We start from the raw sequence: 26,069 nt of genomic DNA, 5'->3' as shown, positions 1-26,069 counted from the left end.
GAAATTCTATTTTCTTTGCTATGTGGTCATATTGTCACTAAGTACCTATTCATTTATTTTATATCAGCTTAACAATAGGCTGACGAAGCGTACGACAATTTTCTTCACTTATCTGTTTGCTTTCGGGTATGAGATTTAATACAACGTCAAATAATCACTGTTTAGTTTTTCCACTACCTGATGTCCTCTCTTCGTTTTTATTCGCACGCAACTCACCGAACACGAGTATGTTTATCCAACAATGGCTTCCCTTACATACCCATGTCTTTGTTTCTTCTTTCTGTTGTTTTAAACAAACTCCACTTCTTTATTATTTTTAAGACTTCTTCTTTTTGTTTTCTTATTACAATTATATTTGTACCGTATCCGAATTTTCTTTCATCCATTCAACCCACATCAGTACGTTCCAACTTTTATACAGGTAAGAGAAACTTTGATTGAATATTTTGACAGCTAACAAACTTTTTCGTTTTCGGTCCGTATCTCGATTGCAATGGATTTGATTAAATTACTCAATTTCGTGGGGTTATACATTATTTATGTTGTTTTACTTAACCACGTACACTTTGTTATTTGTTTTGGAGTTATTTGATGAAAATCTGTAATTGGAAATTTACTATGATTTAAAAATAACCTTTTCGTCCGCTTTGTTTTTGTCTACTAGATAATTTATTTCATAGGAAAAAGACAGTAGAAAAACAAATAAAATAACTTATGAACTAAATAACTACATCTATAAATAATACTACTACTTACTGTCTACTTGTTTTGTTTTTGTTACTAAGAATTTTTGTTTTGATTAAGGCTCAAAATGCCCAAATTATAATTAGCCTACAATACGAGTAATCATGTTAAACATAACTCCTACCAACAAATTATGTCTACCAAATCCGGAAGGAGCAATAACACTTCACATGTATTTTTATTTTAAATTAAATGTACGAAAATAGAAGTAGGGAACTCCCAAGTGATGACGTCATCAAAATAACCTACAGCTCTTTCTCTGAAACGTTCGTATTTGTCATGCTACTTCTGTCAATTTCCGTACTTTTTGTAACGAGACTAACTGTAATAGCATAACACGTTCGTACGTTTCCGTGAAAATACGAAGGAAAATAATTAGGCACTACATATGTATCTTGATCGCTTGAAGTGTATTTTTTTAGTAAATGGCTCTTAGTAAGATATTACATTACATAAATTACGGATTTTATTTTATAATTCTAAAACACCGTTTATTTATTTAAATACGTCGTTTTATCAATGGAAATGTCGGCGTGAGTTACGATCTAAGTTGGCTCATCAGCAATTAATCTTTGCTTAAGCTTCCGAAAGGATTTCGCAAACATTGACTCGAAATTAATTACTTCTCGAGTGATGAACTCATGCTTGAGCGCTGCGGCTGCTATTTGGAATTTACATATTTAATGGCTTAAGCTGTTTAATACTAAAGCTGTTATTTGAGTTGATTAATGAAATATATATAAATATTTGGAGACAAGCTCATACAGCTCGACTTAAACTTATGGGACGTGATTATACATATAAAACATAAAACGTTTACAAAGAGCACGAGGTTACCGCAAGTTGGCGTGATTTTACTTGTAAAATGCTACGATTTGAGCAGCACTATTGAAATATTCTATACCATTTTATACTGGCTTAATTTTTGATAATATTTTTAATTTACACTACTTAACTGGTCGTAATTGTGGGTGCAATTGAAATAAGAGGTCACGTACTAAATAATTATGTAACGGGAAAGTATATGTGTGGTGACCTCGAATACAGGCGTAGTGCAAAATTATTTTCCGTCGTATTTTCACGGAAACGTACAAACGTGTCTTGCTATTTCAGTCAGTCTCTTGTTGTTACAAAATGTACTGACTAGTTTGACTGAAGTAGCATGACAAATACGAACGCTTAGAAAATACGATGGAAAACAATTATGCACATTTTATGTGCTCCGTCTAGTAGTTGAGGTGGTCTGTGTCCAAACGGATCGTAGAACACAAGAACAAATTCACGTTCAGTCATTCAACTTCACGTCATAATTCATCTTTTCCCCATAGTCCCAAGGGTGAGAATCGCGCGTAGCCCACGTCACAATGAATCGGACGTAATGGCAACCGTGAATTGAAGAGGGCCAACAAAACGTTATGTTACGGAAATTTATGGTAATACCCGCGTTTCATTCATGTCATGTCGTATGATTGGCATATTGTATCAAACGTATTTTCACAAGTAATGTAATTGTTTGGGCTTATAACGTGTTTTGTATTTTTTGGGCGTTTCCTGACAGTTTTATTCTGCCTTAGGGATGTACGACTAGTCGGGAAAGCCGAATCCGGCCTCATTTGTAGGCGATTAGTCGGCGACTAGTCGGCAAAAATGGCCGATTACTCGGCATTTTATAAGTGACAGAAAAACAGGCAAAAATTAAAAAAACAGTACATATTTACATAATATAAGCTTTTATAATATATAAGCCATAAGCTTTTCACCTATTTCATACAAATTACTATTTAGTGTGCTTACTAAAACTTTTGTTCGAATTATTGAACGTTTAGTCGCTTTCTCGTCCGATTGTCCGGTTGTCGTATGAAACTATTTATAATATGACGAATACCGCGACGGAAGGGGTAAAACGGTTGATTTTTTAAATGCATATATTATGAACCGAACTTAGACGAAACTAATGATCCGGCCCACTAGTCGGCCAAATTAATAGTCGGTACATCACTACTATATACCTATTTCATTCATATTGTAATGTTCTCAGTACGGTTTTCTCAGCATAGTTGCCCGGAATTTTGACATTTGCGGCAGTAATGCTGGTATAGTTTGAATTGACATTACACTATGTAAGTATAATTCGTAAAGAGAAGGAGAAAGTTCCTATATACGGCTGATATCTAAATTCTCATGGCGTATAGAAACTTAGTTGAGAAAACTCGAGCAAGTTTCAGAAATAAAACAAGTTTGCACACGGCAGCGAAACCTGACAAAGTTTAAAGTTGGTGTCACGTGTCAATGTGAAATTGCAAATTGGGGACAATAACTTTGCGAAGTCTAACAAGTGTGCGCATTTTTTCAAAAATATTTAAGATTTTTTTTTATTCAACTCCTGTGAAAGAGAATTTGTTTTTTTTTTAATTACGAGTACTTCTAAGAGTTAGTTAATAATTAACTTATTATGTGGAGCTATAACTATTACTGTTTTAAGTCATAATCTTATCGACATCGACTTAAGGTGACAGTCCATTTCCAACGACAGCTGCACGACTGTTCATTTTACTATGGAAATTGACAATGACAGCGACGCGTTCAGTACCAGGTAGTGCAGCTGCGGTTAGAAATGGAATGTTACCATTATAGTAAGTTTCACTTACCCTCGCACTTTAAACGTCAAACCAAACCAAATTGTACCCGTCAAACTGTAAAGTTAGCAGCAATAATTGCTAAGCGGGCGAGTTGTTCAAAATGTTCTTGACGCGACTTTATTGTTAAAAGTATAAGAGCGCGTCAAGGTAATTTTGAATACCTCGCCCGCTTAGCAACTTCTTCTGCCGATTGTACATGCGTCAGTTTTCAAGCCACGATCCCAGAGCCATTTTTCTCCATCCACCCTTTCAATATGTTGCGGGAATGTTAAATTCTATGTTGCCAACTTGGCATAATGGATGCCAGATCTGGCATATGTCAGTAATGTGTTATAGATTTAAATCGAATGTAGTTACTTATAATATATTCACTCATTTATTCGAATAATGCATGTTGCTAGCTATTAAGTAATGTAATTCCAATTAGCACGTAAGGTTGAACTGTAAGTGTTAATTGTATGCAACAAATAAACAACAATAAACAACAATATTTTCACTTGCTTTGGCACCAAAATTTTCCATATAGCCTCTGGCATATTTTTTAGCATAATTTAGTCTAAGCCAAGTTTGCACCAACTTGGCAGCAACAATATTCGCCATCGCCTTATGTGGTTCATATTTTCATATGAATTTTGACTTTTGGGGACGGATGGACGTCGACGGACTATATAAAGTTGGTCAAGCAGATCTTGTCAGTAGAAAAAAGCAGCAAATTTGAAAAATGTATGTGTTTTAAGTATCTAATTTCAAGTTTACATTTTAGCATTTTTTTTAGCATTTTTCAAAAAAACTTTGGCATAATTTTGGCATAATCTAGACATTGGTCTAGCATTTTTTCAAAATCAGAGTTGGCAACACTGGTTAAATTCGCTATTTATCTTCCTTCGGCCATTATGCTAAACAGCTGAGCGCCCAGTAGGAAACCTTAGATGAGGATCCTATGAATAGATTTGCTTGTAACCGTTTTAGATGGCACTACCCACTTGTATAGGGGTTTAAGCAGAAAACTCCCATAACACATTTCGTTGTTATTGACAACAAGAATAACGTTAAAAGCTTTTAATCGCACTAATAAATACGTATGCACTGTAGGTACCTAATACCATGTCACCATCGCATCGATAACGTCCTATGTAGTATCACCTACTATTACCAACATTAACCTTAAATAATTATAGTCAGACCGTAAAAAGTCTGCAGTGATTTTGATAGCCCACGCAGTGCAAGTGTCATTTTAAACGTCAAACTTCTATGAAATTATGACGTATAAATAACACTTACGCTGCGTGGGCTATCAAATCCGCTGCAGACTTTTATTGGTGCGACTATATTCTCACCTTATAATTATAGTAACTTTAGGTACTGTTTGTAATGAAGCAATCACCTTGATTGAGTCGGAGCTATACAGGGTGTGCATGCATGAAATGTCCAAATAACAAAATATAACTAAATTTGTAAAAATATACATTATACTATGTTGTAGCTTGTAGTTTAAGGACGCGGTATGTGCCTCACTTTCATAGGCTACGTCCGTCATCCGACTATTGGGTGCAAATCATGCCACGAATGTCGGACTACGTCTAACTTTTAATATCAATAAAATAGTTACGAGTAAGTAGTTCGAAGAAGGATATCAATAAAATAGTCGAGTAGTTCTATTAAGGAAGGGCACAAATCACATGAGATATAATTTTTATCTAGTAAACAAATCCCGAATAGAGTAAGTACCTACGCAAAAGATTTATGATAAGTCACTGCAATTTTAATATTGAATTTATTTAAGCTGTATATTTTATGTATCGTATTTCCCTTGCGATACAGAGAGGTAACGCCGCCAGTGTCATGGGGTCCATGCCACAGTCCGACCTGTTGGACGGGGTGTTCTTTTTATAGTTTGGTGTTTGGTAGGTAAGTATATTTTATAGTTTGTATTTTTATTTTATTTCTAGGTTTAACTTTAGTTTTAATATTGTTTCCGTCATATGTTTTTTCTTCATTTAAGCTGTTCCCAACAATAGGTATACAGCACTTACCAAATTAATTTATTACCTATCGAATATTGGTATTATTTCGCTTGACCAAAATGTCAATACGAATTTAACAAAGCAGATGCGGGTGCGAACTGATAATGTATAAAACGAATTGGTTTTTCAACGAAAATTCGTTCGCAATATATTACCGTTATCATTTTCGTGTCCTTTTTCATAATGATAGCTGTAAAATCAGGTAAACTCTATGGTCACATACATTTATTAACGGCTCGATTCGGGAAATGAATTAGAGATTCACTAGATATGAAATAGTAAAGTTATGTGACGTTCCACGATAAAAGGTACCTTATGGCGGCTGGCGCTTACAATAATATTGGAGCGACGTTAATAATCGTAAACACCAACCGCCATAAGGTACCTTTATCCGTGGGACGTCACATATCTTTACTATATCTTCTTCTTCTTTCCATCCTGTTACCCCCTGCTGGGGTGTAGGGCTCGAATCTTTTTCTTCCACTGACTCCGGTCCTGGGCAGCTTGGGTAGCCTCCTCCCACCCCATCCCCAATACACCCAGCTCTTGCTCCACAGAACGGCGCCAAGTCGATTTAGGGCGACCATGTTTCCGTTTGCCGGGCATCTTCCAGGTCAGGGCCACTTTGGATAGGTGGGTGTCAGGTTTCCTGAGGATATGTCCAATCCAATGCCATTTCCGCGTCTGGATCTCCTTGTGTACGGGGGCTTGTCCGGTTATTCTCCATAAGTGAGCGTTTGTGATCCAGTTAGGCCAAAAGATATGTAGGATTTGCCTTAAGCATTTGTTCACAAATACTTGGAGTTTTGTCATTAGGTCTTTGCGGACAAACCAGGTTTCGCACCCGTACAGTAGCACGGCCTTTACATTGGAGTTGAAGATCCTCACTTTAGTTCTTCTCGTTAGGATAGAGGAGTTCCACACAGGTTTAAGCTGGCTGAATGCAGCTCGGGCTTTGTTTATTCGAGTTTCAATGTCAGCCTCCGTTCCTCCATTCTGGTCGACAATACTGCCCAAATAGCAAAAGCTCGCCACTTGTTCGATCTGGTTTCCCTTAATCAGCAGCGGAGTTGAATCGGTGGTATTCTGGCGCATTTCCTTTGTTTTCTTGTAGTTAATGCGCAACCCTTCCTTTTCAGCCTCCTCTGCTAGATCTTCCGCTTTATCTTGGAGTTGCTCACGCGTGGTTGCTATAAGACAGAGGTCATCTGCAAAGTCGATATCCTCGAGGTCTTTTTCAGATGTCCAAGGCAAGCCTCTTCGACCTTTGCTGGTAACCCTGCACATCACGTCGTCGAGCACCATCAAAAATAGCAGTGGGGAGAGCAAACAACCCTGTTTGACGCCTGCTGTGACATCTATACTCTCAGTGAGTTTACCCTTGTGGAGCACTCTACATGACGATCCATGATAGAGTGCTTTGATAATGTTGATCAGCTTATCTGGCACACCGTTAAGCTTCAGGACCCTCCATATGCTTGCCCATTTTACCCTATCAAATGCTCCGTCTTTACTATATCGTATCTAGTTAATCTCTAATTCACTTTCCGAATCGCGCCGTAAGTTTTATTATATTATTCATTTCAGTCATTCATTTAGGTCAAGATCACGTTATAAAAGTTTTAATAAAGTTACTACTCTGTTTAAAATAAGTTTTAGAAAAACACAGAAAATTTACAAAAATCGAAAAAACAAGGTAAAATTGTAAAACTTAAAACAACATTATAGTCAAACTATTATTTTTTTTAGAATTTTTAACTATACCGTAATCATATTAAGCATGTATATGAGAAGAGCTCTAGAAGGCGACAAAATTTTATAATTCTTATTCATACATTTTTTTCGTTTTCAATAAAGAAGGAAGTTTGAGAAAATTTTGCCAGTTAACAATTGCCTAACTTGTTGAAAAAAATATTTTAAGATGAATTTCTACAAGAAGTACATTTGTTGACATGTTTTAAATACACCTTTTATTATTATTTTTTATGAATATTTAATGCCTTTAAAATTATATTTAATGTTACGTAACTGCTTTTTCACGCCCCGCGCGTTTCCTGAAAATGGAGCGCGGAGGGCTGTGTTCAGCGTTGAATAAAGAGTATAAATAATGGAGATACAGTTCCACAAGTGTAAAATGTTTTATTGGAAATATCCTCCTCTTTAATCATGTTAATTTTCGTTTCTTAAATATAAATACTTTTTGAGATATTGGGGAAATAAAAGATATCTACTTTTTTCCCCCCTTTTTTTGCTTATAGCTTTTGATATTTTTATGTGCTAATACACGCTTTGGATACATTTTTTTAGGCATCATGACGAATCTAATGAGGTATCACACGTATTTTTAGGAGTATTATCTCTATTTTTCACCGTTTTCAGGATCTCGAACAGACTAAATATTGTGTTTAAATCTAAAATCAATGGTAGATGATTTATATAAGTATATTTAATTGCCGTACCTATGTAGTTAGTGTTGTAATGACTGATGACAGCAAAGTTACCAATCTGTGCAGTCACATTCAAATATGAATTGTAACTACTGTGGACAAGTTTGAAATTCCTTTGGCAATATATGCGCTCCGACCCAGCTTCGTGTTCGCCCAGTAAGGTCGATTCAGGGTTATAACAGCGAAAATCCAAGATCGCAAATTGCGGGCATTTTTCTCTGTCACTCTAATTACGCCTTTATTTGTGTAAAAGAGAAAGGAGCAATTTGCGAATTTCGGTTTTCGCGGTAGCCCCTCAGAATCGTACATAATCCTTATGTGATTAAGTAAGGGTTCCAGTAACGTTAAGGATGTTACCAAATAAATGGGAACATTAAACGGGATCCTTAACGTGGTGTTTTAAAGTTAACTTAGCGAGGGTTTTATTCGTATTTATGTATCTGAATAAATATGTTTGCGAGTGAAATTCTCGGGTAAACCAGTACATCTTGATACAAAATCAATAATAAATAAAGTCATATTTCAATTACGACTGCGGCAGCGTTAAGGATGACTCAGTTTGTCATAATGACGTTTAAATAACACTTGCACTGCCCAGAGGCGACGAAGTCGCTGCCAACTCAGCTTGGTCTAATGGCTCCTCTACACGATGGGCCAACGCCGGCCACTCCAAGGGACGCAGCCATGCGGTAGAATGAGATAGCAATATCACTTGCTCCCTCTAACGCATAAATGCGTCCCTTGGAGTGACCGGCGGCGTTGGCCCATCGTGTAGAGCAGCCATAATATAACTGTATACTGCTCCGTGCAAACGATCATCGCGCGTTCACTTGGCAAGTTACTAGAATACCTGCCGTATTCGAACTTCAAGATATTCACAAGAGACGACACGTGCTAGATCCATTCTAGATACGTTATAGTTTAGATATCAACTAGTTCTCTTTTGCAGCGCAATTCGGGCAACCAATGTCACTTTTACGTTAGATAGAGTAAGATATCTATTAGATGTGAATTGGATCTGTAAGTCATATCCTGTGGAAATCGTTCAAAAGTATCTCCAGAATCGCGCAAATGTCAAATTTGACAGGTCAGATCTTAAACATATCGTTATCGTATCGTGGTGATGTCTAAAGATATCTAATAGATGTCTATTTCAAAATCCGAATCGGGCCCTAGCACTCAGTTTGTAAGTCGACCGCAATTTATTACTTGTGTAGTAAACTTCTTATAAAATTCAACGACAAAGCAGAGCTCAGTTTACATGACTTTTTTAGGGTTTCGAAGTCCACTACCCTGACTGACCAAATCTTTCCTAGCCTAATTTAAAAAGATTTATTAACGTAATAACACCATTCATCTTTAGTAGCAAAGATAATAATAATATTTTCCCAGAACATTCATTTTACTGCAAACTTTTAAATTCAGGTGTCCTTTAATTAGCATATTTGTCAAGAAGCGATTATGACGCTCAGTAAAATCTGTCGGACTTACAGCTTGCGGCGTAACAAATAGGGGTTGTTAATAATAATTTTTTGAAATTATTATTACCGTTTGCGATGTAGACTGAGAGCGATATAGACAAAATATTACACTAGTCATTTTGCGTTATAGACCATCCGCGAATAACCCAAATTGCTTTGTAGCTATTTTGTTTATGAATAAAGAAAATGCTGTATTTACACGATCGAGTTCTGAAAGCAATTCAATTTCGCTGTGTAATCAGTCAATTTAGTACCTAAAATGGCTGTTTATTTTCTAGTTTGCTTGACTTTACTATTTGTTTACTAAACAAGGCATTATTAGGCACTAAATTACCAGGCGTACCTCCTACTCGTAACAACTAATTTCCATCAACATAAAACAAATATGATAATTATGTTCTCATATTTTCTCTTCCTATTTAGCTTTTATCATCTTGCTGTTAGCTTAAATTTTGTTTAGGATTAGAAGAAACTTTGTAGATTAAGACACACAATTCTGATATACTTAATCTAAATAGGAAAACACGCTTTAGAATATACTGACTGCTTAACAAAAAACCGGTCAAGTGCGAGTCGAACTCGCGCACGGGTTCCGTATCATTACGCAAAAAAGGGCAAAAAATCACGTTTGTTGTATGGGAGCCCCACTCAAATATTAATTTATATTGTTTTTTAGGATTTTTTGTTATAGCGGCAACAGAAATACATCATCTGTGAAAATTTCAACTGTCTATATAGCTATCACGGTTCATGAGTTACAGCCCGGTAACAGACAGACGGACGGACGGACAGACGGACAGACGGACAGACGGACAGACGGACAGCGGAGTCATAGTAATAGGGTTCCGTTTTTACCCTTTGGGTACGGAACCCTAAAAAAGAAAGCAAGTACTTATGGCGCGTTGGTTCATACGCTACTACTGAAGCTGACTACACGACCGAGCTCAAAAACCCGCCCGCGATTCGGATTTTGGAATAGACATCTATTAGATATCTTTTAGACATCACTAAGATACGATAACTATATGTTTAAGATATAACCTGTCAAATTAGACATTTGCGCGATTCTGGAGATACTCTTGAACGATTTCCACAGGATATGACTTAGAGATCCAATTCACATCTAATAGATATCTTACTCTATCTAACGTAAAAGTGCCCGAATTGGGCTGCAAAAGAGAAATAGTTGATATCTAAACTATAACGTATCTAGAATGGATCTAGTACGTGTCGTCTCTTGTGAATATCTTGAAGTTAGAATACGGCAGCATTTCACTAACACCACAAGTTAATGACACAACTCTCACCTCACCTCTATTTGACTTTATTGTTTCACATTTCGAAATTTGACTATAAGTCATTGACCATAAACAATAGACTGTGCATCATGAAAATTTTACAAACATTGCGAGAACATAACACTTTAACATAGGACATAGGTGCTTTAAGGTCTGAGCGGAAAGAGAAGAGTCGTAGAATCTATGGAGCCCAATACAATCCACGACTCTTCTCTTTCCGCACATACTCTAACTTGTAATACATACTGAGCCTTTTCATTCTCACCACTCGATTTAATCCTTCGCAATCTATTACTGCATGTACTGTATTCTGGGTGGGAGGTTGTTGCTTAGTACGAATGAATATTTTACTAAGTATTTATTAGAGATGTAACGGATAGTTGTTTGGCCGGATACCGGATACCGGATATCTGGCCTGGACACTGGCCGAATATCCGGTATCCGGCCGCCGGATATTCGGCTGGCGGAACTATACCTACTTTTCGGTTTTCAGGTGCGCATTCTGCAGGTTTTACCTGTTTCCTAGTAAACGTTCGCGCGGTCTCATTTCTGGGTTCGAAATGAGTGCGCGTGCAAGTCAATGGAATGATTAAATTGTTTTAAAATAATAAACAAGTACGATTATGACCGTGTCTGTTTCTTAAATCCAATTTGTTTACTCCGAAATCAGGCAATGTTACTATCCGGTATCCGGCCGGATAGAAGGTCACTATCCGGTATCCGGCCGGATTGTAAAATAATGGCCGGATAGGCCGGATACCGGATAGTAACCGGATATCCGGTGCATCTCTAGTATTTATCTTTAGAATCAAGCAACTGATTTAGTTGCGGTTACTTTTAAAGGAATTGTTATTCCCCAGAGATTTTTCTTAGACCTCTCTACGTAATTCCCCGCTGTTTTAATATTGGCAGAACGTTGTCAACGTAGAGTTGTTTACTTACACTGGTAAATTTTTAATAGAGTTTTAATTACCTTAGAGTTATTTATCTACATACATTCATAAATGTCGTGGACGCACTGAAAGCACACTCGAACTAAATTTGTATAACTATAAGCGCTTTGTGGTGACTGCGAGTCATCCTAAATCCTTCATCTATTATGCAAGTGATCTGTTTTCCAGGTAAAACTTTCGGGACATAGAAGGTTCTATTTACTGTAGGGAACGTATGCTTTTTACTCGAAACCGCAATAATGTTCATGGGATCATTCCGTCCCTTTCTGCGGTGGAGGGTCACAGCAAAAGGTCGTTAACACGTTCGCGGACGCGGATTGCATAGCATCCGTTTTTGTACTCCTCCTGGTGACGCGCCTGCTATTGCATCCGTTATTCTTTTTAAATTTCTTCGTTGAAATGCTTATCAATCCGCTTAACCACAGTATAATATTATTCATCAACTTTTCCTCTACCAGTCACCAGAGTCAAATAATGCATACTGCCATATTACATAGTTTTATCGAAGTTAAAAATTATCCTGTGACGTCTCCAAATTAGCCCCCCTTTCTGTGACGCAGATGCTATAGCATTCGTCTTTGTATGGCAGCTCCCTTAGTAGCCCGGCAGGTGCGTCTGGGAGTGGACTCATGTAATTTGGGTCAATTTCGTGCGCGATAGCGATTTTGACGTATTTTTATAAAATCGTAATTAATGTTTTTCTTACAATTTCTTTAAGTTTTTCATTGTGTTTTAATAAACAAACGTGTTTACTTGCTGTTAATTACACTACAGTAAAATTTTGATAACGATTAATGTGAAAAAGTGAGGCATGAATGTGTATACCTATTATTGAAATAATTACGTTACTAGTCATAGTTTTGGTCATATAATTGTGAATTATAGCCTGTTGGCGCTCGATGGTCACCTCCCACAAGGTAAGCACCTTATGACACGCATTTGTGGTATCATTCTGTGTATATTTCATGCCTTGTATTTGGTGCAGATGCATCCGAAAAAGAATATAAAGTCGGGTGAATCATCGCTTGGCAGGAAAAGTGGTGGACGCTTTACGTCCAGAACTTAACGCGGCGGTGCGTTACAGGGAACTGAAAAAGTGTAATGCGGTACATATTGACACTTTTGAGAAGTAGTGTTGGCGTAAAATGCTGCGTATACCTTGGACAGCTAGAAGAACAAACCTCTCATTTTAAGAGAGCTCAACATTGCAACTCGGCTCTCTACAACATGCTATGAGACCCATGACTGGGCCTTTAGATTAGAGCCGGTCTCCAACGCATAATTTGTAGGTAGTATCACATAATTTGAGGTCGAATGAACAGCGAACGTGCTTGGCATGGGGCATGTATGAGATGGACTCAATATTACAATGATAAGCAAATAGGGAACAAAACAGAAGAAGAAAATTGTTTGAAGAGGTCAGCAAATGAGTCTTTAGAGCAAAAATCGCGCCCTTAGGAAGTCAGAAGTCTCAGCCATCAAGTCCATCGAGCACGATGTATGAATGCTATAACATGCGATGTCATATAAAATCCCATCTTGACTACGTCATGTGACAGACATGCTTATGCATCCGAATTGTATAGCATTTGTTGTCACATAGCGTATAAAAAATATACTTCATATTGACGCGGATTGCATAGCATTCGCCTTGCATAGCATTACGCGTCATATACAAACCTAAAAGATATATTTGTAGTGACAGGAATGCTATAACAGTCCCAATATTTCCATACAAAATTTAGGTGTCCAACTGGTGTGACTGAGCGTCCGCGAACGTGTTAATGGAATGTTTTAAGTGTAAAAAGTGTTTTGTGTCTAACGTTTCGCTTTAAAGTTCTGCATGACTAAATTTTGTGGAGTTAAGTAAAAAGGATAGGTACTTAGGGTCTGAAAGAGGATAGGTACCTCGTTAGGTATCGGTCTAGGAGACCTAACTAAACTATTTCTCTACTAATAAGTGCCTTGAAATTTTTCGAATCTTTATCAAAGAGACGTGTGGATGTGACTGGGGACCGTAGGGCTTGCAGCTTCCTCGCACAGCGCATCAGCAGTGCAAAAAAAAAACACGAGAGACAATGTTTAACACCACACATTCTGTCTTATTTTTTAACTAATCCTCGAGAGTCGCTGGCAGCTTTCGTAAAAACTAAGTGCCTACGCCAATTCTCGGGATAAGTTGCCAGGCGGACCCAGGCTCCTTTGAGCTGTGGCTTGTTTCTGCCTTATTTTTAGGGTTCCCTGCCTCAAAAGAAAAAAAGTAAACCTTATAGGATCACTCGTGCGACTGTCTGTCGGACTGACCATTCCCCCCTTTATCACGGAAAATACTGGTTCTAAAATTACAATGATACAAAAACCTATTAAAAATGTGCAGCCAAGCGTGAGTCGGACTTAATTACTTAGTTTGTGATCCGACCACTATAAAGACATTTCATGCACGTTCCACATAAAAATATACCTACGGAACCCTTGGAACGCGAGTCCGACTCGCACTTGACCGGTTTTTTAACAAAATCGACTACAATAGCATATTCTTTCTGGCATAACTCTGCAGTTCGGGTGTCAGTCTGTCCACGGTGAAGTTTTCCAGTACCCATTTCTGATTCAAATCTCTGGAACATGGTAGCAGTAGGATCTTCAGGCCATCAGCATACTGCTTTACTGTGAGACATTTCTGTGTTTGCATGTGCCTTATGTTTTGCGTCTGAAAAAGAATAGGAACATGATTTTTTAGGTTTTACATTAATCGACTTGTTTTTTAAAAAGGTCTAAAATTTTGCAACTAGACGATGAGAGGGAGACAAAATTGTAGCTCCAAAGCTACAACTTTATTTCACCACTAGCTCATTATTCGCTTTAACCAACTGAGGTAGGTACCGAAACTTGCTTGATACCGGTAATTATTGCCACCATCTCCTTTGTAGACATGCCTTCTTTGTTGACATGCTTGCTTTTGATCTCATAGCAATATCCGCAGTTAGATTGCGACATTGTGATTATTTGTCACATTGTTTTATTTATTAATTTTATATTGACATTGACATGCCTTTTTTGTTGACATGCTTGCTTTTGAGCTCATAGATTGCAGTCCGCAGTTATATTGCTATATTTGTGACATTGTTTTATTTATTTATTTTATATTCTTTTATATTTTCTTTTCTGTTTTTAATGTAAATGTTAAGTTGACGATCTTTTAGTGAAAGCCTTTGTTTTATCTTTTGTAAGTAAGTAGTAAGTAGTAAGTAAGCTCTTTATTTGCATTAAATGTGGTAACAAAAGGTCTAAAATATTATAGTTGAAAAAGCATCACACATTTAGCTGAATTGCAGCATGCAAAATGTACACCTATATCTAAAGTCTCTTACAAGTCTTACAACATGCAACATGCAAACAATCTTATATACAATTAAGAGTTGAGAGCAAAAGAAAATTAATTTTAATCATTAATAATTTGGCTATTTTGAAATCTAAATTTATATGAATTGTAAAAATAAGGCAATAATTAATACTAAATGTCAGAATACGTAATAAATATGTCAATTTCTATAAATTGTTATTATTAAAGAAATCATTTAATGAATAGTAACATTCTTCAATTAGCCATGTCTTAAGATTTGTATAAAATTTATGTCCAACTAAACTAGTAATAGATTTCGGCACTGCATTATAAATTTTGCTTAACATATAATAGGCATTCTTTTTAAATAGGCTCAAATTTGCTACTGGCATGTTCAAAGGTTTTTGTGTAATTATTCGCTTATTATTATTGTCTTTAATTAGAAATAGATCCATGTGTTTTTTTACAAAGGTACATGCCTCCAGGATGTATAAACATGTGAGCGTTAGAATCCTTTGTTGTCTAAATATAGGTCTACATGAGTCTAAAGGTTTTAAACCGAATATCGCTCGTATGCAGCGCTTTTGAGCTATGAAAACCTTCGATATGTCAGATGAGTTACCCCACAATACAATTCCATATCTGAGAGCAGAACACACGTATCCGTAATATACTGACAGGGCAGTTTTATGTGATGTTACAAGTCTAATTTTTTTTATTGCAAATACAAATTTATTAATTTTGTTGCAGACTGCCTGAGCTTGCTCTTTCCATTCACAGTGCTCGTCCACATAAAGACCCAACAAGTTTTGACACTCTACTTTCTCTATTGGTTTCCCATTACATTTTATATTAAGCTTCAGATCTTTTCCCTGCCTAGTACGAAAGTAAACATATTTGGTTTTATCAGTATTTATAGTAAGGTTATTTCTTGTTTTGTGTAAAATTATGTGCCTTTTTCTTTAAGAAATAAATATATCTAATCTAATCTAATCTATACTCTATAACAGTTAGACAGTTGGTTATATCGCCTGGTCTGGTGTCGGAGGAGGTCGCAATCGCAAGATTGCATGTCATATGAGGATCTCCCCACACTTCAACACTAAATCAGCAAAATTAAAGCCAATAGAAAAAAAACTACCTTTGAATCGTAGAGCCAGATTTGTGAGGCCGACCGCTTGCAGTAGAAAAGAATGACGGTGCCAAACATGTAATCTAAGCAGTAGTCATCTCGACGCAGTTCCCCTTCCTTTTCATAAATCCAGTACTAAAAAAATATAATACAGTGAAACCTGGTTAATTGGCACCTGGATAAATGGAAAACCTCAATAATTGCAACCAAAAGTCCGGTCCCGGTCCCTTGAGACCAAAAGGCCTCTATAATTGAAATTTTGGAACCTCTATAATTGCAATTTAGATTTTAGTGCTTTTCGCAATTTTGCCTCTGTAATTGACCCCATCGCAACTAAGACCTCTATAATTGACACTGTGCTAAAAAATCCGTTATTTTTGCTCTTCTTTTTACCTCCATTATTGAAACGAGTCTTACTTATTACCTCTGTAATTGAAATAATGTAGTTGTAGACAGCAGAAACAAAAAGTATGCTTTTTACATTCTAATAAAACTTTCTTCTACAATTCAAGGGATTTTTTAAAACCCAAATAATTAATAAGAAAATAAAGTAGTAATTAATGTAGTGTAAAAGTACAAGTATAGACATAAGCAATATAAAGACCAAAAACCCAGAACGTAAGTTCTCCATAAAATAAATTTGTCAGAACGCAACCTCTATTAATGAGGACCTCTATAATTGACACAACGATTTTTTGAACCTCGTTAATTGACATGACCTGCTTAAATGAAAAACCTGGTTAATTGACCAAAAATGGCCGGTCCCTTGAGATTGCAATTATCCAGGTTCCACTGTACCTTTTATTGAGGCATGAAGTCGCTCAAATGATTTGTGAATGTGGATTTTAATATGAAGACGATGCAAAGCATTTCAATTCGGGTAAAGGGACACATAGCTGGTGTCAAGCACCGTCGACCGAAGTCTGCAGTCTGGAACCATGTTATGGACAAAGTCAATCAAAGAGATGCGATTTCTCAGAATGTCACGTGAGGCCATTGAGATTAAGAAGTATCCAAACTTTAATAGGGTAGATATCCTTTCGCTACCACCACCTTGGGATTCAGTAATCCATCTAATAAAGGAACAAGACAGACAGAACTGTGAGACCGTAGTGTTGAATGGTGTAGACGTTTCAGTACAGTCATGTTACTTAAAATAATTGTAATGTGTAACTATAACAATATTGCGTGTATAACTAGCCCCAAAACTTATAGTTTTTGTTTGATAATTCTGTATGTAAGTAGATTTGCACATTGTAATTTTGAAAGAGGTGAATATTTTTCCTTAGTCATCCATTGACCATGAACGCTGTTAAGTGTTCTAAACGTCGTGATGTATTCAACTAACTTAACTTGTGTAACTTCATTATACGCGATATAATCCGCCTAAATAGTTTTATTACACGTTTGACACTTGTTATAAATGCAAGTCTCATTCTGTTAAATTTAATTTAATACCTGATTTCCACCTTCATGGTGACATTTGGCAATCTTCACGTCCTGCTGCGGCTTACGAATGCGATTCGGTGCGTCGAGGCAATGTCCGTATTTACCGATGTGAAGTATCTATAACGATACAAAAGTATGTTTTAAATGCATAAGTCATTTATAGCAAGCAACTAAAAATGTGAGTGCTATGGTAGCGAGTTATTTCACCTGGCTACTGGTTACCAAAGTAAAAGTTCAGGTTTTACAAGAAAGTAGGTTTTAAATAAGAATAAGTAGAAAAAGAAGTAGGCAATTATAATGTGGTTAACTTTCTTCCACTAAGTAGAGAATATTCAACTAAGTAGAGAATGTGTCTTATATTTTCCTTCTTCCTTTAAGTATATTTCAAACTTACTTTCCCACTGGCCACTAAGTCATCAGGAACTTCAATTTCAGGATAAACGTTTTTCAAATACCAATCAAAAGACTTGCAGTTCAGTTGTTTCCTTAATTCCTTCCTTTCTGTCAAATCGCCAAAATCTCCCTTCTTGAAGTTGATTCTCTCGTAGTAATATTTGGCATAGTCGTCCATCCACACCTAAACAATGTAATGCAGGAATTATTACGATTACTCAAGACACTTTTGATATTTAACTGAACTTGATGAATGGAAGTCCATACACCCAGCGAAATAAATAGGTAGGTAGAGTTAGACCAAGATAGGTAAGTTGCAGCGATTTTGATAGCGCAGACAGGGAAAGTGTTATTCTAAACGTCAAACTTCTATGAAATTGTTGATATATAAATAACACTTGCGCAGTCTATGCTGTCAAAATCGTTGCCGAGTTAATAAAATCTCCAACACATATAATTATTTATGACATCAGATATAAACAGAATTTAGATGAAGACGATTTTCTTTATAGATACCTTTTAAAAATATGCTCTAGAGTGCAGTAATGTTAAGTTAGGCAACAACACGGAAACTCTAAATAAGCAAAAAAATATTTTTACAGTATTCAATGTTCCACACCTCTGCGACTCTCACTAAGTTCCTCTTGATATTGCCTCTTCCTTCGTAAGGGAACCTCTTTCTGAAGACATGTCCGACGTGTGAGCACGGCACCATCTCTAGACTCCCTCCGCACATCCACACTTTGAACGACAGTTCCAAATTGTCTCCTCCCCAGATCTCCATTCCTGATCAATATGTTAATGAAAGTGTAAGTCATTATTCTTTAATTTAGGCATATTACAATGCATGTCAACTATTTACCACCAGGACTACCAGAAGGTTTATTATGGGTGACTTTATACACTTGACAAAATATCCTTAACGTTTTAACAGAGCGCGATTGAAAGTGACGGCTACCGTTTTATCACCCTGCTGTCACGAAGACAAGAACGACCATCATATCCTTTTAACTACACTACTACAAGTTCGAGATGATACTCGGCGGGACTCGTTTTTTCAAATAATTACACAAAACTTAAAAATATACGTAAGAATAATCTGTTAATAACAAGTACTGGTAGTACTGGAGTCAGTTATGTAACGCTGCCATACATGACCCAAAAAAATTTTATTAAGCTATGAGCTTCATCACATCTGATATTTGAGTAATTCTAAGCATTTCTAGCCTGAAGTGGGGGGGGAGGGTGGGGTACAAAGACGGCCGCCATCCGTCATCTTTAAAAAAAATCTACTCTGATCCTGGTGGGTACTAGGGCAAGTTTGGTATCATTTTCGTATAAACCAAAGACGTAGAATTCATTGCTGATATTTGTTTTTTCAATTTCATAGTAATTTTACAAGAAAAACGTAAAAAGGTGAAAAATTTGGTTGGAGATTTTTGCTACGCGGAGCCGAAACTACAAAAGATAGAAAGTTGAAATTTGCACACTAGATTACATTTATAAAGTGTACAAGAGATAAGAAGCGATTTTGAGAAATTCAACTCCTAAGGGGGTTAAAAAGGGGATGAAAGTTTGTATGGGGTTCAAGTTTTATTTTAAGCTAGGAATTTGAAACTTCGTAAAACGATATATTATTAAAATACAAGAAAACTAATTTCAGCGTTTTTGAAAATTCATCCCCTAAGGTGGTGAAAAAGGAGTTGAAAGTTTGTATGGATATCAAAAAAATTTTCGAACGCGGGACTTGAATCTTTGTATTTGGGGATATTATTAAAAGACAGGAAAAGTAATTTCAGCGTTTTGTAAAATTCATCCCCTAACAGGGTTAAAAAGGCGTTGAAAGTTTGAATCCATTACAAATCCGAGTAGACACACATTTCTTATTGCCTCCCAGGCTTGAAATGCTTAGAATTACTCAAGGAACATATGTGATGAAGCTCATAGCTTAATAAAAAATTTTTGGGTCAACTTTATAACTGCTTCCGCTATAGTAAAACTCGCGTAGCTAAAAAATATTAATACAATTCCTCGACAATCTGTCTGCAACCAACGACGTGATGTCACGTTCGAAACATCAGGCCAAATAATAAAAGTGCACTCCGCAGCAGACATGCCATCTGCATTACTTCAAGAAACGTTAGAAAGGTAATTTTTGAAGTTTTCTGCAGCAATACAGTCAGCAGCATTACTTCAGCAGTATTACTGCGTGACATGACATGACTGCATCAGTAAATAATGCTGGCATAGACTGAATCCTAACGGTACCTTTATGGTTTGGTAACAAAATGTCACACAAATATCAGGATCTAAACCAAATAAGGTAAGGTGGGGTGAGACTCACCAGGGTAAGACTATCACTTGTATGGAATCATCATACTGTTTGTCTTGCCCCGAGTAAGATAAACTATGCTTGTGTCTTACCCCACTTTACCTTTGCTTTTCTAGCAATACTTACCTTCATCATAATACCCAATCTTCTCAAAATACTTCTTATTTATCGCGAACAGTCCCCCCGATATTGTTGGCGTTTTAACGGCAGACACCATTCCTGTTCTCTTTTCTTCTATGGAATCTGGTATTCCGATCCAAATAAATTTGAGGTCCCAAGTAAAGCCTCCTACTCTGAGGTCGAAAATGTCTTGCGCTATGTACTCGAAGGTGGTGTCGACGATAATATCGACTAGGGGACTGACGACGATTTCAGGGTCCGCATTAACGCGGTCTAGTAAAGGTTCTAGCCATCCTAAAAAAACATAAGTTTTATAAATATGCCATGCTTTTCCTGTTGAAGCACCTCAAAGCTCTATCAACAAAATGAAATGTTATTCATTTGTATCGTGCCATTAATGGGTTTTGTGTCATTAATTTCATTGAATGCTTAACTCTTTTGCTTCTTTTCTGTAGACATCGCAAAGTTATGAAAATCCAAAGCCAATTTATTCCGTCCTCAAATAAGAACAACGTGATCTTGTCTCACTCTCACCGCTTGGTCAGTTGGTCACCTACCCCTATCACCCCAAACACATAACATTTTTAGGGCTTTCATATTCAGGAACAGAAAAGACCTGTTGGAGTTTCTATACTACCAAATACTCGGTATACTAGGTAAAGTACCTACATCTTCGACACATACCCACAAGCTTCAAATACTAGGTACTCATTGCAAATAAATTAAACTTACCTACAGCACACTCACAATGGCTATCCAGAAATACCACAACCTCACTGACAGCATGTTTCACTCCTATCATCCGAGCTCTGATCAATCCCTCGCGGCGCTCCGTCCGTATCAATTTCACCTTAGGGAACTTCTGCGCGTACGATTGCAGACGTGCTTTTAGATGCGCTGGAATTATCCGGTCAGTATCTTAACCACTATCCGACCACACATCAATGCTAGCCAAGACATTCCATTTCGATATGTCAAAATAAAGATTCAAAATGAAATGGGAAATCTTTTTATAAGCCTCTAGGCGGCTAGAACATAAGGATAGGTATACCTAGTCTAAAGGTAATGTTCTGATTTTCGACTGAAATAGCGTTTCTCCAACAGCGCTGCAGCAGCGGAAAATGGGTATTGTATTGTCAATTTCCTTTAAAAATGAACTGTTGAAGCATTGTCGACGCGATCAGTGGCCTATTTTATAAAGCTACAAGTTACAATTTACAAGCGGAAGTCTCGTTCTAACACATAGGGTTAGAAAGAGACTTCCACTTGTAAATTGTAACTTGTAGCTTTATAAAATAGGCCACAGGAGTCTATCAGCGTTATCGAAAAAGTTGACAGACATCGCTAGTTTGCCGCTAATTTTTTAACAATGTATCAGCAATCAGAATAAAAAGTTTACGAATTGTCACTATATATATTAATATATGTAGATATGCGTAAAAAATAAACATTCAGACGTCAGAATGTTTTTTTTTTTATTACATACATGGAAAACCAACAGCTATAAACATTTCTAAAAACTAAAATAGATTCACAGAGCCAATTACAGGTTCTCACTTATAAAAATTAAGTAGGTAAATAAAGAACAAATATAATCACAAATCAGTTACACACACAAGTTAAGCTACAGCACAAGCCAAGGTTCCTGTGTACAACTAGCTGCAAAACTGCATAGGCACATTAGGAATGGAAAACATTCATAAAGTGGCCATGCACTTCCACCGCCGACTGCACAAAACTTCAAGAAAAAACCGAAATACAGAAAATACAAATATATATATATATATATATATATATATATATATATATATATATAAATACAAGTGTACCCATGTAGTACTCGTATAACTTCAGTAAGCCAAGCCCGAACCCGCGCTAGAAGTATCACCCATAAAAAATGCAATTAATTTATTTCTTATTACCGATATGCTATCACTAAATACATCGAAGTCTAAATTCAGTAAAACTTTATTTAAACTCATGCCTGCCCTGCACAAGAAACAGTTTTTTCTATATTTAGTGGAAGCCTGGTTAATACTAATGGGACGAAAGTGCCTTAACCTTCTTAAGGGAACAGTGAAAGAAATTTTACTGAGTAAACTAGGACAATCGACATGGCCTTTAATAATATTTATTAAATACAAAATGTCAGCAATTTCAGCAATTTAAACCCTAGTTTAAAACCTGTCTTGGAATTTTATTTCAGATGTACCTACTCGTAATGTAATACCAGATTGGACGTATTTTTTAAGTTTCATTTACAATAAGAGAATGCAAGAACAAATTTAAGAGAGAAAATAAATATACTTGTAACAAATAAACAAAGCCTAATGCTAACAATTTAATTACATCTGTTAGATCTGTATCAAGTTATTGGAAAGCAGATTTGTTATTTCAAAAGCGAGTGCCAATTTATAATACTCTTTTGTCTGTTTTAACAAGTAGTAATACTTACCAGTCAGTCACCGAAATTCATAATTTCAATGAAATCAAAGCCATACTCGTACTAGTTAATTGGGGATCAAGCCAATTTAGATGTAAAGAGCAGTTTGAAGCTAGTCTGAAGTTTGTGCATAAATTTATATGTGAAATATGATTTCTACTAGTTTGAAATTGTTTTGTTGGATGGTCATTTGCAATGCTAATGTTATTTATAACCATCTGGCTTGAACTTTAATTGGACATTCGAATTTATTTAGTCTAATGAATTTACTCAAACAAAAGTTTCCTTTCATTTTAGTATGAAATTATTTATAATATATGAAAAAAAAAATCCAAGTTTTCTAAAACTCTCACATCTGCAGACATTTTGATAATTTAAACCAATATAATGACAAAATGTGGAATCTAAACCAACTTGAATTTAAGAAAGGACTGGAACTTACTGCCCGAAAAATGATAATATCCTAATGTTAATAAAATAATAAAGACTTACTCATGGTAGAAAAGTCGTCAATCAAAATAATTTCATTGAGTAGTTCATCTGGTGATCGGTCGAGCACCGAGTGTATGGTCCTCAAAAGCGTAGACCAGGCTTCGTTGTGGAAACAAATGATCACTGAGGCTGAAGGCAGATCTTTGGGATAGCTTATTTCCTTACACCTGTAAAATTATTGTGATGTTGGAAAATGTATTCATTTTAAATAATACTTGTCTTCCCTAACTTGCAGATTTGCATATCACTCATATTTGGCGAAGATACAACGGTCTACGTTTTAACTTTTAAGTATTTCTGATCGCCAAATCCCATGAAAACAAATTCCCCTGTCCCTAAATCTTGTTGAATTCTGATGCTTTCAACTTTGAATTGCTGTGCCTATTTTCTTTCTAGTAGAAACGTTACGTTGACAGGACTTTGGACTGTGAACCTAAAACCAGTGTTTTGAATAGTTAAAACTTTTTCAACTGAAACAGATTTTCGTGATGATTTCTGACCACAGTAAATTTCTTAACGGTCTTCGTAATTTTCCCAGTATAAGAAACATACTTACGTACACGTGCACCCAAACTAATATTTGATAGGACTTGCCCAGTGTTGTAATATATAAAATATATTATAATATATGTTTATAATGATTAATTTTGCCTAACCTATTTTGTTTAATATTTTAACCTCTAGCCGCCCAGATGCCTATAAAAAGGTCCCCCGTTACATTCTAATTTGAATATTTATTTTTAGAAATCAAAGTAGCATTTGACTTGGCAAGTTTTGATGTCTGGGCGGCTATAGGCCCTTTAGCCCCTGAGGCTATAGTTAAATAATGGGTCATGTATCGGCGCGATTCGGGAAATGATTTAGAGATTCACTAGTTATGAAATAGTAAAGATATGTGACGTTCCACGGCAAAAGGTACCTTATGGCGGCTGGCGCTTACCCTTTTTTTATTAACGCCGCTCCAATATTTAGCCGGGGCAATGGTACCTTTTACCATATAACGTTACATATCTTTACTATTTCATATCTAGTGAATCTCTAATTCCTTTCCCGAATTACGCCGTATGTCACCTGTGATCTCTCACGTCAGGTAGCGACCGGTTCACAGGAATAACCTCACTGACGAACTCGTTGAAGGCATGGTCTTCCCACCCTTTGGCCACTAGGGCTCTAATGCTGCCCTTTATTTTATCCTTTATTCGAACTGGCGTTCCGTTGTTGCCTGAATAAAACTTAGAATTAGGCATGTGTTGCATTTTGACTAATAGTTTCACATTCACGGCGCAGTGGTGCCACGCCGCTACGCGGGTACTCGCCTGTTTTTAAGTTTTTACCTGGTGGGTAATCATATCCATTTAGTTCTGCCAGTTTATCTTCATACGACAAAGTTGGGGAATAGGCATTGAGCATGTCCCAAGCTGCAACGAAAAGTGTTTGCATTTTATAATGAGGCCAATTCAAACTATGGGTCGCGACCCAGCAGTGTGTAGATATTTTGGGAAATGCTAGTATAATGCATAGAAAATGTAGATATTTCACTTTTACTGCAATTTGCAGACTATACAAAAGTTCTTTTTTTATTTGCTTTAAAAATAATTAACTCTCTAAATCGCGCATACGATACTAATGCACGTGGGAAATGCACTATAAACGAATTCAAGATAATCACAAATTAAACAGAGATAGGGTACATCGCCAATTATTAGCCAGTTTTCAATTACTGGCCACCTATACTAAAATGAATTCTGTGTATAGGTGAATAGAACTCATTTTTGTAAGAGGCGGCCAGTTATTGAACGAGTGGGTTGTGGATAAATTTCAGTTACTGGCCATTTTCCTTATACTGAAAATGAGTTTTATTTATCTGTAAATAGAATTCATTTTTGGAATAGGTGGCCAGTAATTGAAAACTGGCTAATAATTGGATTTTCGTACCTTATATACTAAAATGAACTTTGTTCACCTATAAATAGAAATCAAATTAAGTGGCCAGTAATTGGGGGGTGGCTAGTAATTGGCGATGTACCCTACAATGTTACCACACTGACTTTTAAGACTGACTGACTTTTTACATTTTAGGCGAGAAAATCTTGTGTGCTTTTGTATTAATGAACTTAATTGTATTCTGTTGAATTATACCTACATTCAAATCTAGATAGAGACTCGTTCCCGAAGCCGTACCGAATCCTATATTTATAAAAAGCATGCTCTCTCATCTTGCTTTCATCTAGAACCACTAAATTCCCATTTCGAAACTCCCTCCATATTGTGACAAGTGACACTAACCACGCTAAAACTAACACTAGAAATAGCTTCAACACTTTTTTTAACATTGACATAGCGTCAACACTTTGTGACACTAGAAATAGCTTCAACACTTTTTTAAGTGTGGCCAGTAGACGCTCGAAATGGAAAGTGGGAAATCTCGAAGACAGTTTGTCGTTTGTATACTAAAATACAAAAGGTTGTTTAGTAAATAATCTTTGTGTCTGTTGATTAAAAGTTCTGGGAACGAATCGGTTTGGTGATTGTGAGATCCTCATAACTATCGACGGTCCATATGAAATTCAACTATTATCTATGTAGTATCTGTCGAATTGTTATTAGGTATTTCTATAACGGTACAATCTTGACGTCTTTCGAAAAGATTGGCGTAATAATGCCGACAGAGATGCATGGAAGAAAGAGGAAGGCCTTAGCCAAGCAGTGGGGCACAATAGGCTAACAAAGAAATAAATAAAATAACAATATTTTCTAAGCCAAAGCAGTAAAATACTGTTTA

At 36.4% G+C, this 26,069-nt stretch overlaps 1 protein-coding gene and 1 long non-coding RNA gene across 2 annotated transcripts in view; both read right to left on the bottom strand.

Moving 5' to 3' along the window:
• The window catches only part of LOC134670424 (uncharacterized), a 363,694-nt gene that overhangs the window by 321,076 nt on the left and 16,549 nt on the right, over nt 1–26,069 (bottom strand). The gene's annotated exons all lie outside the window — the stretch shown is intronic.
• Nucleotides 14,108–25,620, bottom strand: LOC134669853 (putative polypeptide N-acetylgalactosaminyltransferase 9). Its single transcript, XM_063527472.1, has 11 exons — nt 25,404–25,620; nt 24,622–24,705; nt 24,359–24,509; nt 23,288–23,454; nt 21,085–21,249; nt 20,359–20,646; nt 18,520–18,686; nt 17,887–18,084; nt 17,517–17,624; nt 16,068–16,193; nt 14,108–14,293 (listed from the first exon to the last, which is right to left on the bottom strand). The coding sequence occupies exons 1-11, from the start codon at nt 25,618–25,620 to the stop codon at nt 14,108–14,110; spliced, it is 1,857 nt and encodes a 618-aa protein (XP_063383542.1).

This window comes from Cydia fagiglandana, chromosome 13 (genome assembly GCF_963556715.1).
Source record: "Cydia fagiglandana chromosome 13, ilCydFagi1.1, whole genome shotgun sequence".
NCBI lineage: Eukaryota > Metazoa > Arthropoda > Insecta > Lepidoptera > Tortricidae > Cydia > Cydia fagiglandana.
This window is presented reverse-complemented; position numbering and strand designations above follow the sequence as displayed.

Excerpts from the sequence above, each read along its gene's own strand:
- LOC134669853 (XM_063527472.1), bottom strand. The coding sequence starts at position 25,620 with ATGTTAAAAAAAGTGTTGAAGCTATTTCTAGTGTTAGTTTTAGCGTGG. Across the intron at positions 23,455-24,358 it reads CCTGACGTGAGAGATCACAG|GTGTAAGGAAATAAGCTATC; the intron begins GTGACATACGGC and ends ATAATTTTACAG. Across the intron at positions 17,625-17,886 it reads GGAAAGTAAGTTTGAAATAT|ATACTTCACATCGGTAAATA; the intron begins ACTTAAAGGAAG and ends GTATCGTTATAG.